The sequence below is a fragment of the Vicia villosa genome, linkage group LG1, assembly GCF_029867415.1.
Source record: "Vicia villosa cultivar HV-30 ecotype Madison, WI linkage group LG1, Vvil1.0, whole genome shotgun sequence".
In the NCBI taxonomy this organism is placed as follows: domain Eukaryota; kingdom Viridiplantae; phylum Streptophyta; class Magnoliopsida; order Fabales; family Fabaceae; genus Vicia; species Vicia villosa.
In genome coordinates, this window is record NC_081180.1 from 165,256,667 (window position 1) to 165,270,250 (window position 13,584).

Here is a 13,584-nt window from a genome sequence, read left to right on the forward strand (position 1 = left end):
TTGTTAGCACATACATATCTATGTGCTGAATAATTTCATTATTTATTAGGTTTGACTGCCCATACAGTTTCAATTATTATTTCAAAAATTGAATAATTGACATCTTAGTGAGTTCATGACCGTGGAAACCGGTCTAGTTTTGCACATTTCTATGTCTCAAGCATCTTTCTTTGACACAACTAAGCAAAGACATGGTAATGTTAGGAGTAGTGATATTCACGAGGGTTTATATTTCCATCATAAATACACACACATACGCTAAATATGGAATTTTTCTTTGATTTTTGTACCTCTTTCATTTCTATGTTTAACTCCATGCATTTTTAATTGAGATGGTAATTTATGCTATAAGTGAATGTTTATAGCCTTGGTTGTTTGCCACGGAGCACCTCTGAAATTAATTCAAACTAAAGAATTTAAAAAAAAAAATTACTTCAAACATTATACACTAGAATGGGTTCAAGTGACTCATATTCATCATTATGATTTTTCTAAATCTATATATTTAGATCTTGAGGTGGATTTTTCTTAGATTTTTCTATTATTAAAATCCTTGTTTCCTATGGAAATAATATAAGGAGCTAAATATTCAGAAACAACTCAAGTATGATTAATTCCTAATTAATATTAGATATTTGACCTAAGTTTTATAATGTTGAACTTAGATTCACTATACCAAATTTGTCTTTTAACAGCACCCCTACGAAAGCGCTTTTAGGAAAAAGCGCTGGTATAGGCTTCGCTAAAAACAAAATTAAAAAACACGCTAAAAAAGCGCTCTTATAGGGGGGGTTACGAAAGCGCTTTCCAAAAGCGCTGGTATAGGGGGGGATACGAAAGCGCTGGTATAGGGGGGGTTAAAAAAGCGCTTTTCAGAAGCGTTTTTATAGGGGGGTATGAAAACGCTTTCAGAAGCGCTGCTATAGGGGGTGGGCTACAAGAGCGCTTTTTCCCCAAAAAGCGCTGGTAAAGGCCTGGCTACGAAGGCGCTTTTCAGAAGCGCTGTCATAGCCTTTTTAAAATTAAAATTTTTAAAAACAAAATTATTCTAAACGCGCTTCATCGTTTCCAAATCCCTAATTCCTCTTTCTCTGCCATTGCTGCCCACAGAAAACTTAGAAAATCTTTGAAATCCCTAATTCCTCTTTCTCAGCATTTCAACTCAGAAAACATCGTGCCATCGTTTCTCGTTGCCCACCATTTCAACTCAGAAAACTCACCATCTCAGAAAATCGTGAGCCACCATTCTCCGTTCTCAATCGTGAGCCATCGTTTCTGCGCATACGCTTGTTCTCATCGTCTTCTTCTCAACGGCTTCTACTCGTCGCTTGTTCAACTCTGGGCTTTTGTTCAAGAAGCGATTAATCGAGAGACACATACAGGTAAAGGTTCTTTCTCTTTGTTTGGATTTAGTAGCTTAGGTTCAGAGGTTGGGAGTCAGTCACTGAGTCAATTTAGTTTGAAAGTTCAGATTCTGTTTAAGTGACAATGAGATTGATTTGAGTTTGATAGATTTTTATGAAACAAAAATTGTAGCTGAAATTGGAATGTAGTACATGGAATGTAGTTTGAAAGTTCAGATTTTGTATGGATTTAGTACATGGAATTTCATTTTTGATTATTGGTGTTTAAGATGCTGCAATTGTGGCTGTATTGATCATGATATTGTAACTACACAATCGATTTTATGAGTGTGTGAACTTTTGTGTCTGGATAGGTTAGTTGTTAATGTATATTGATGAAGTTTGATTTAGAGTTGTTCATGATATTGTATATTGATGAAGTTTGATTTAGAGTTGATCATGATATTGTACCTACACGATCATAACATCACGATTTAGAGTTTGATTTGGATAGTGCATGATTGCATAGCTGATTTGCGAATGTAATTTTTTTGGGGCAGACAACCGCTGGTGGAATTTTGTTGCCAAAGTCAGCTGTTAAATTTGAGCGATATCTTACCGGCGAAGTAAGTATACATATTAAATAGTGTGCCTTATGGTGTTTTAGATCTGAAGATTCGTTATTTTGAAACAAGTTATTGTGTATTTTTACTATTTGATAATTTTTCATATTTGTTTCAGGTCCTAAGTGTTGGTGCTGAGGCTGAAAGTGTAAAGGCCGGTGCCAAGGTATGTTATTTAGTTACTGTGAAAAAAGGTGAAGTAGAAATGGAAAAGATCAAAAGAGTAATCTTAAAATTCTCCATACTTTTGTTTTAATAGTAAACCAACAATCTCAAGATCAATAGTATCATAGTATACTTTGTATAGGTGTCTCAAATTCTCAAGGGACACTTAATCTACCATGGCAAGCCACCTAATTTTGTGACTTAAAATATAACACAAAAATACACAAATCTCATTGATATAAGATAGTTCCTGAAAGTGAATTAGTGCTTGAAATCGAGTGATTTGATTGGAATCAATATCCCATCATGTTTACACTACAAAAGTGAATTAGTGCTTGAAAATTGAATCACCCTTAGGAACACTGCCATTACACTTTCTCCATTCAATGCACTAGCTTAAATAGTTATTAATAAGATTGTAACACATGCTTTTGAAGTATTAAAAGATGATATGAATTAACTACTATAAAAAGATAAAAAGATTGCCACAACATAGATCACATGCATTCACATGTTAAAAGTCTCGTTCATTTTTATACATGAAAAATATTCATCATTATAATGTGCAAGATCCACTTGGAAAGAAAAGTCTTTCAAGTTTTACTTCTAGATGAAACAAAGATTCTTGTTCATGGAGATGATAATCAAAAGTGATAAGTGATTGTTTGGTCGTTATTATGGTGACAAAAGTCTGAGTATGTTACCCCTCAATAACACAACACTTCTATAAAGAGCAACATGGTTGTACTAAAATACTCACCTTTGTGGATCCAAAGAAGAGTTGACTTTTTTTTAGACTCTGCCATAGCAGGAGTTTTTTAAGATCAGGTAAAGCTTTTAACTAACAATGTTGTATTAATAAATTCATTATTTCGAACTTTGAATTACCGAACCTCTTCCCCTAAAAATGTGACGTAACCTCCAGGAGTTGATTTGTTGGTGAAGGCTTAGGACCAGGTCGCTCTTCTCAAAGTCTCAGATTCAAATCCGAATATATGCTAATAACCTCTGTGTTCGATCAGTCCATACAGACCTATATTCTGACTTTAAATGGGGTCTCACTAGTGGACGGTGAAATTGGTCCATTGAATCAGAAAGCCCAAGGTCGGATACCAAGTTTTCAAAACAAAATAAAACACATGCGCAGACTAATAATAGTTTTAAGCTAGAACAAGGTTGCAGATTTATTAAATCACCAAAGAAATTCATGTTGTGACTAATTATTTCTGTCACTGTTACACATGAAAATAACTGTATCCTTGAGATCATTTTCAGGCTTCTATCAGAAGAAAAAAAGTTTAGATCAAGATGTACAAATAACAATTTTGTATAGTGCAACAATGCAATGTACTTCACTTTGTGAAGATTAGGAAAAATGAAGCCAAAGAAATAACACAAAAGATAATTAAACAAGCTCCAACAAACTCAAAATCCAATTTACAACCGAAGGGATTTACTCACAGGATCAAAACAAGCAATGAATTGATCTATGTTATAAGATCAATCCATCCCTCACAATCTGCTCCAACCAAGATGCTATATCTGACATAGATGGACGCTCACTCGGATTCTCTCTCACAGCCAGCTCTGCTATATCGCCAAGCTTAAGCAAAGGCTCGACATTTCTGGGAAGAGCGACGCTGCGATCAATTATTGCAGCTGCTTTACCTTGTTTGAACAAAGGCACTGCCCACTCAACAACATTAGGTGGATCAAAATCTATATCATGAGCCTTCCTTCCACTTAGAATCTCCAACAGCACTATCCCAAAGCTGTAAACATCACTTTCCAAGTCTGCGTTAAGATCCTTATCGCTCGAAATAACAAGTCCGAAATCGGAAACTCTAGCCCCCCATTCTGAATCCAAGAGAATGCTGGAACTCTTGAGATCCTTATGAACAATTGGAGGCGATAGCTCCTTGTGAAGATACTCAACCCCTTTTGCTGATTGCATAGCTATCTTAAGCCTTAAGCTCCAATTTAGAGGAGAAAGACCACCATGAATGTGATCAGAAAGTGTTCCATGAGACATATACTCATAAACCAGCAACCTCTCTCCCATCTCAGCACAATAACCCAACAAGTTTACCACATTGCAGTGACGAATTTTGCACAAAAGTTCCAACTCCATTTCAAAGTCGCGATTGTTGGTGTGTATTATCGTAGCAGCGTTTGCTCTTTTCACCGCAACCACTCTCCCGTCAGCCAAATTTGCTTTGTAAACAAATCCATGACTTCCTCTTCCAAGCTCATTAAACTCCTTGAAACCATTGGTAGCGTCTTTCAACTCCGAAAGCCTGAAAACCTGAGGCAAACCAGGACAAGAACTAGCCGAAGGAAATGAGTGAAGATGACCATTACCATTACCATTACCAATCACGTCATCATTGTCTTCTTGTTCATGTTTACCGATACAAGACTTGGAGTGTTTCCCATGTCGTTGTCCCCTTGAACAAGCACAACATCGAAAAAAACACACACAAACCAAAATCAGCAACAAACACAAAGCAGAAGATCCAACTATGAGAACCCATGTACGGATATGATGCCAATGAAAAAACCCGTTGGAAGAATGAAGTCTGCAAACACTCAAACAAGAACTGTTCTGACATAGAGAACAAGCTGTGCAAACTCTATCAGAATTTCGAGTACAAGGACTCGACAAAAAGTACCCTTGTGAACAATTATACCCACAAGGCGAACAAATCCTCAAACCCTGTCTCACACACAAACTCGTCAAATCAGGCTCACTAAGAACACTAACATTGAAATCAAACTCATTGACTCCACAAGAACTTGACCTGCAAAGACCAGGACTAGAAAGCTCTAAAGGAGGATCGAAATCAGCCTTCGAAGCGTTGACCAACCAACAATCCAGGAGAAGATCATCTTCCCTTATACCACAAGTAGTATAATCCGAAGAAGCAATTGCCATAAAGCCATAACCTTTTGGAACCAAAGATGAACTCAAGTTACCCCAGCATTGAACCACATGATTATCCTCTCGTACACCACAGAAATGACGCGCCCCGCCAGATAGCGAAACGAAACAAACCTCGGTTGTCGTCGGAGGTTCGATATCGCCCCAGCATCTCACATCACCGGTGATATTCGAAACACCGCACAAGGCAGTCCTCCCCGCAGCTAAAGCAGAAAAACTATCAGTAACATTGGAAACCTTCAAGCTTGTTGAATTAGGCCCCCAACAAACCAACCCTCCATCTCTAACCCCACCACAGGTAAACCCTTCACCGGAAACAACACTATTCATTTCCAGATTAACAACCGATTGATCAAAGAACAAACCATTAAGCACCGCCGTCAACGTACCGTTTTTACCTCTCTTCAAGATTTGCCAGCAATCCACAGTCCCGGAATCACGATCCGAGTAATAAGATCCTCTAACAGCACATACATGATTCTTCCCAGCCGCTATACGAGAATACGCAGTGTTCTTATACACCGCAGGAACCAAAACGGGATCTGCGTTTTGCTTCGACGTCGCAGCCCAACAAAACGCCTGCGAAGTGTTAGCTAGAATGCCGCAGAGAAAGCCTTCACCGCCAGAAAGCGCAGACATGGCAGGAATGTTGGTAACATAGGACGAAGAAGAAATAGGCTGCGGTGAAGTGGTGTTTTTCCCCCAACAGATAACGTCTTGTTTTCCACTAGCATCAATCGAGCAGAACACTTCGTATTCGCCAAATGAAGCTGAGATTGGTCCCATGGTACCAAACCCATTTGCACCATGACAACAGAACAAGAGAAGAACGAAGAACAGTGATGATGATGATGATGATTGAGAAAGGTTAAACTTAAACGGAATTTGCATAGTTGGGTTTGGTTTTTCTGGAACAGAGTTTTGGTTTAACGTTCATGGAAGCTATAAGAAGAGAGTGTTTGTTTGGTGATGAATGATAAAGAAGAAGAAGAAGAAGAAGAAGAAGTAAGAATAGTGTGTTTGTGTTTGTGTAACCGTTAAATGTAACAACCTCGGTCAAATGTACCGAACTAGTGTAATTACTTTCTAGATTTGTATTGTTATAATATAATTTTTATTTCTATATTTATTTGAATAAAAAATGTATTTAGGTTATATTTAGTCTAAATACATTGCAATTTAAAGTAAATTAAGTTAAATAGAAATTTATCTTTTATGATAAGAATAGAAAAAGTATTACAGTGTAACCAAAAAAACCGGATGGTCAAATTATAATTTCCTTGATTAAAAATATTTACATATTTGACAAAAAAATTCCATAATCTTTGGTCAAATTTTAAAGTTACTATATATATTTATACAACCAAAAAAAATTCTAGATTTACTTTTTATGTTTTTTGAGTAAATATTTAATTGATTATCTATATACAGTATTTTAAATACGTCAATATATAAAATAAATATATTTTTATAATAAAAAATTTTAATAAATTCAAAAGATGTAAAAGATTTTATATTTATAGAGGATTGGAATTTAAAACAAAATCTTAGCGCAGACTATTCCAAATAAAAATGTTTGACACAAATAATAATAATTTTTTTTTGAAAAATCATATTATTTAATATTATTTAATCATTTTTTCTTTTATATTTTTTTTAATTTTCTATGTGCCTAGATTTTTTTAGTTGAATTTATGTTCAAAGAGGTTTTTTTTTTTACTTTTATAATTGTGTTTTAATATATATATATATATATATATATATATATATATATATATATATATATATATATGTTTTCTTCATAATTGTTATATTTATTGATTTTTCTTTTTTTTATTAAATTTCAATCATTATTTATTATTTTTCTCTCCCTCTATACATAAATAGTTCAAGAAAAAAATCAAGAAATATATTAATCATTTAGGTTAAAATAATCAACCATAAATTATATTGGTAAAGGGTCAATGGTCAATAATCAACAAAAAATAATAATAATTTAAATATATATATATATATATATATATATATATATATATATATATATATAATATTTACTTATTGTAATAATAATTACATGACATATTTGTGGAATGAATAGGCAAATACCTTATACGACTGTTTGCATGGGCGACTCTTCTTTTTCTTTAACTTTTAAGCTCGATTTTCGATGCGGAATCGTTGTTGTGATGTAATTCGTTGTTGCTGCAATTTGTGGTTTATGAATCGGTGAAGAATTGTTGTTAATTTATCGTTTCGTGCTATGCACACCAAGTGTTTGGTGAAATGCCTAAACCATGTTCTTTTGTTTTTCTGTCTTGAAATCTCTTGGTTGCAGGTCTGAGTTGTTGTTATCGTGTTTACGCAACCGTAACACGATCTAATCATGTATTCATGTTAGGTTTTTTGAGTAGTGGTATTTCAATAGATGAGTTATGTGAAACATTTTCAATATAAACACTAAGCGACATTAACCATGTATGCACAATTTACTCATATCGATTATAGTTCTTTCTTGAATAGCTACTTTAACTTATTTGATATTGCTTTCACTCCTATTTAGATATAGTTTCATTTTCCATTTAATTGCCCATATTCTAGTTATAACTTTCAAATATAGTACTTGTTTCTTGTTGTGATGAAATGATTATTTATTCTGTCATCATGTAAATCTTCAGTTGCAGAAGGATCCTATGTTCGATTAATTGTATTTGCGTTGGACTAATAATTTGTCACCTTGAGTTTTGTCTTTTATGATTGCATTCAAAACTATAAAAAAATCATGAATCATGAATTTATTGGCTAAAGTATTTTGTGTGGCGATCGGCTTATAAATTGTTATGGATGATTGATTAGAAACCGTTTTCTTAAAAGGTATACGTTCTATGTGTTTATTATCGCACTTGATTGATTCATGCTTGTTCACAATTCATTTTTGCAAAATGCGAACCTACTGATGATTTATCCTTCGTTTTCTCTTAGTTTTTTCAATGCGAGCATGGGAAAGCTTATCTTTTTGATAAAGTGTAAGTTTTCTCTCACTCACTCAATTTCAAATTATCATAAGTATTTTGAATAATATCGTAAGGATAATATGAAAGAGTATGGTTTTAGGATCTACACTAGAGTAACTTACAACGTTTATTTTATTTAATAATAATTTTATTCTAGATTCTTATAATTATACATTCAATTCTATAAAAATATTCAATAACAAATTACATTTTTAAATATATTCTACAAGTTATGCGATAAATAATTTAAACAATTTAGTAATTCAGTAACCCATGAAATTATTAATTTACCCACGAATAAGTTATATGTAAATTTTAAGAACTATTTTTTTATAAACTATTTTATAAACAATTTAGAAAATTTAAAAATCTGGTAAACAACATTATCCACAAAAACATAAATTTACCCACAAATAAGCCGCAAATAAATATCTAAAAAATCCTTTTTAAAGTAATTCAGAAACCATCTTTCTTTTCATTTATAGCCTCAAATGTCGGAACATACATTAACTCAGATGAAAACATAGTTAAAAAAATAATCATTGATATGGCTAGGGTGATGATTAAAATCAAGGGATTTGACATAATAAATGAGGTTTTTAACACGAAAATAAATCCCTCCTTGCAAGCAACATCATCCTTCCTCTCTTGCTATACCAAATCAATCCCATTTAAGTTTTTAAGAGTTTTAGTTGGTGCAAATTCGATAAAGTGCGGTACTTGAAGGCCGGTGGTTGAAAATATGGAAAAGAGATTATCTTTATGGAGCGACAGAAAATTGTCAGTGAGAGAGAGTGACACTCATTAATTCAGTCCTCAACTATATTCTATTATATTATTTGTCATGAAATAAAGTTATGCATAAATTAAAAACATTCAACAAAATTTCTTATGGGGGTGGGTGTTCGAATAATTAGAAAATTTGCTTGGTTTAATGTCAAAGAATTTGCAGAAGGAAGAAAGAAGGCGGTATCTGAGTTTAATATTTGGAGGCTTTCAGTTTAGCATTGTTGAACAAGTGAAAGTGGCGATGTCTTAATTATAAAGAAGCCCTGTGATAGGATTTTGTCTTGTTTAGCTATGGTCTCCTCAACTCCAAAATCACAAATATAATTGAAGTTAGTATTGATAGTAAATATTATCTGTGGTGGCATAACATTATGCATTCTAGTTGTAGGATATATGACAATTTGTGTTTGTTTTCTAATAATTTATCATGCAAGTTGGAAATGGGGAATCAATAAAATTCTAGACTTATAATTGACTAGAGACAGAACCGTTGAAAATTATATTTGCGTATATATATATGAATTTTCATATAATAAAGATCCCCTAGTGTCTAAGATAGGATTTTGGGAGGTTCAAATTGAATTTGCAGCTTGATTAGGATCATGAGCTATATGATAACGATGTGGCAACTATTAGAGAAATTCTAATGTTGTTGTCAAATGTGAATATTGAAATGCAAAGGTCTAATGTATAGTGTTGGATCCCATATAGATTTAACAGTTATACTGTCAAATCTTGTAATTCACTCATTGTAGATCTCATGCCTCATCATAGGGAGACAAACAATAAGTAAGGGCACTGAGCCGGCTGTGGAAGTCAGTGGTCCTATCAAACATTCAAGTATTTGGATGGAAGTTTATTATCCATAATATACCCATAAAATACTAGTTATTAGCTAGAGGAATCAATCTAAACTAAAACAATGTTGCTTGTGTGTTGTGTAACCTCGTTCCTAAATCTAGTCAACTCATACTCATTGTCAGTTTGTCATTGAGGTGTGGTCTTATATTTGTAATTGGCATGGATTAATATCACCCATGAATAGATTTGTGGGAATAGAACACTTCTTCGTGTTTAGTAAACTATTCAATGGTACAGAGAACAATAAGGTCAAATGTCTCATTTGGGTTGCAGCCACATAAAATATATGGATTATGAGAAATAATATCATTTTCAATGAAGGATCAAAAGACACACGAAAGGTTATGAATAACATCAAATCAATATCTTGGACTTGGAATATTAACAAGGTGAATACAAAAAACAAACTTGATTTTTCCAATTGGTTATCTGATCCGGTGTGTTCCATATGCATTGAGAATTGAAGTGGTGGTCAAAAGAAGGGCATGTTATAGAAAACAAACTGTATTCAAACATGAAGTAGTGCTAATGGTTTAAATTATGTGGGAAAATGCAATTACATCGATCAGATGGTTGGTAGCAAAAAAACATGTTGGTGTTACACGTAGGTTAAAGGAAAAAGACTAAACTGAATCGATTTAAATACATTGTTTTGGTTTTTTATTGTTGTTTCATATCCTCTTCTTTGCAAGTTTCTGTGCAGATATTACTAGGAAGGTTTGAAATGTCATTTGCATCATTTTGATCCTTTTTGCTGCCTAGGCATAGAGATAGTGTGGAGATGGATATTGGGTTATGTTGAAAGAACCTTGAAGTAGTGCTTGGGAGGAAAGTAAATTGACTATAATGTTTAATGTATTAGCAGGGGGTTTGCATAACATAATGCTCAATTGTTATAGGTTTTTATAATGCAATTGTGTTTTCTTATTATCTAAAGCACAATAGTTAAGTAGTATGTCTAACTTTTGAGTACATGATATGGTGGTGCATCTACAACCCTCCGTAGAAGTTGTGTAGTTGCTTTCCACTATGATGTTAGGTTCAAATTTCTCTTGTATTATATAGGTTGGAGTACCTGGCGTACTCCCATTAATAATTTTTTTCTAATAAAAGAACATCCATTACACCCATTTATGTTCTTTAAATGGATCCCATTTAATTTTTTATATTATCGTACACTTCTAATTTATTTTAAAAATTCAATCATATTTTTAATTATTTATACCACTAATCAAAAAGTCTAAGATAAATCTTATTATACACTATATTACACTACACATTTAATTCTTTATTATATTTTAATCTAATTCATATGAAAAGAATGTGTGTTAGTATGAACATGTTCTCTTTTTAAAGAATGGTTTTTTTGAGTAACTTGTGTCTAAAGTTACTTAACAAATGATGATAAAAGAGAGAATTAGAGAATGGTGATAAAGAGAATAGTATATTATTGGAATGGAATTAAGGGTATCGAAATTTTACAAATAGGTGTTACATCATTTATATAGGATCATACTATTAACTAACTAACATCTAGTTAGTAACCACATGCACAACTTGCACTAACCACTTGCATAACTACAATCAACCACATACATAGTTATTAGTTAGAACATGCTTAACTATCAGTAACCACTTACTTAACTATCAGTAACCATTTATTGAATTATCAATAACCACATGCAGAACTATCTATAACAACTTACTGAACTGTCAGTAACCACTTACTAAACCATCAATAACAACTTACAGAAAAGTTAATTACACATCTAATATCCTTCCAAATTCAGTTTCTACAAACTTCTCATTCCCATTAGCCTCTTAAGACCTTCAAGTCTTTCTTGCTTAAGAGGCTTTTCTAAAATATCAGCTAATTACAACTCAGTTTTGCAATGTTCATTTCTTAATTTCTCTTTAATAACTTGGTCCCTAAGGAAATGGTACCTCCTTTCTATGTGCTTGCTCCTACCATGACTTATAAGGTGGTTTGCAAAATCAATTGTTGACTAATTATCCACTAGAAAATCAATTTGCTCACATTTAACTCTTCAAGCAACATCTCCAACCTAAGTGCTTGACAAGCAGCATAAGAGGCTACAACATACTCTGCCTCACATGAAGACAAAGCTACAATTTCTTGCTTCTTTGAACTCCATGAGATTGGTGTTTATCCAAGAATTAAAAAGTAACTTGTTGTACTCTTTCTATCATCTTGATCACCACTCTAATCTAAATCAGAATAACCATACAGCTTGGCATTCGTTCTAGTGTTTTTTTGGTTTGGCATGAGTATTCCATGGTCAGTTGTACCTCTAATGTACCTTGGAATCCTCTTTGCTGCAAGTATATGAGATAGCCTTGGTTTCTCCATGAATCTACTAACCAATCCCTCACTAATATTCGGCCTTGTATTGCAAAGATACCTAAATGAGACAACGATCTTCTTGTACAAAGTGTTATCCCCTAGTTCATCATCTTATTCCTTTTTCAATTTGGTGTTGGCCTCCATAAGTGTAATTTTAGGATTGAAATTGCTCATTTTAAACCTCTTCGAGATGTATTATGCATATTCCTTATGATTCAGGAAAACTCCTTGTTTGGCGTTTACAATTTTCATTCCTATAAAATATGCCAAATTTCCTAGAATTGACATTTTAAACTCATTCTCCATGCTTGCTTTGAACCTTGTCAACTATTTTTAATTTGTATATGTAACTAACAAATAATCTAAATAAAGACATATAATGACTTGGTCTTGTTCATTTGAGTCGTTGACATAGACATCATGCTCTGATGTGCATTTGCTGAAACCTAACTTGATTAAGTAGTTATCAATCCTCTTGTTTCAAGCTCTAGGTGTTTGCTTCAATCCATACAAATCTTTTCTCAACCTGGACACCATCTTCTCTTTCCCTTTTACTTCAAAACATGGCGGCTGCTTTACCTAAACTTCTTCCTCTAAAGGTCCATTGAGGAATTCATATTCACATCAAGTTGGTGCATGTTCCAATCTTTGTAAACTGGTATTGGCCACAACCAGTCTAATTGTTTCAAGCCTAGCTACAGGTGCATAAACTTCATTAAAGTCAACTCTAGGTCTTTGAAGAAAGCCTCTTGTAACCAACCTTTCTTTTTACTTGGAAATTTCACCATCTGGTTTTAACTTTAGTTTGATAAACCCACCTTACATCAATTTATTTCTTACGTAAGTTCTCAACCAGCTCCCATGTCTGGTTTTTCTAAATGGCTTTGAGTTCCTCAGTCATTACATCTTTCTAATCTTCATCCTACGGGTCTTGTACATGATGAATTGTTTATGACTCAACCATTATTTCTTCTTCAATCAGCTCACCATTTTCCCTAATTGCTTGGTTAGGAATTATCTCTTAATCACTCAGCCTGACTTATGAAGCTCTAGTTCTGCTTGATCTTCTCACTCCTTGAGTTTTTGTAGGCTCACTTGGTGTAACTTGTTCCTCATCATTCATAGTAGTTTTTATGTAGCTTGAACTTTCACCTTCTTGCACTACTTTTTTTGGAATTTTCATCCAATTCCAACCTTTGGTTTCATCGAACTCCACAACTTTGATAATCATGACCTTGTTTCAATAGGTGAGAGTAACATGTAAGCACATGTTAAATGATATCCCACTAGAACCATAACTTGTCTTCTATCATCCAACTTTATTCTAAGTTTTTAAAGAACATGTCTAAAGCACAGTGAACCAAAGATCTTGAGATGACCAACACTTGGCTTCAACCCTGACCAAGCTTAATGAGGTGTTTTATTGTTCACCTTCTTTGTTGGACATGTATTGATGATGTACATTGTAGTTGAAGTGACTTCACCC

General features: G+C 33.5%; 1 protein-coding gene across 1 annotated transcript; it reads right to left on the reverse strand.

Moving 5' to 3' along the window:
• Window positions 1–3,533: 3,533 nt before the first annotated feature.
• On the reverse strand, window positions 3,534–6,124 carry LOC131644599 (serine/threonine-protein kinase-like protein CCR1). Its single transcript, XM_058915148.1, has one exon. The coding sequence runs from the start codon at window positions 5,961–5,963 to the stop codon at window positions 3,624–3,626; it is 2,340 nt and encodes a 779-aa protein (XP_058771131.1). The 5' UTR covers window positions 5,964–6,124; the 3' UTR covers window positions 3,534–3,623.
• Between the last annotated feature and the right edge of the window lie 7,460 nt (window positions 6,125–13,584).

Excerpts from the sequence above, each read along its gene's own strand:
- LOC131644599 (XM_058915148.1), bottom strand. The coding sequence starts at position 5,963 with ATGCAAATTCCGTTTAAGTTTAACCTTTCTCAATCATCATCATCATCA.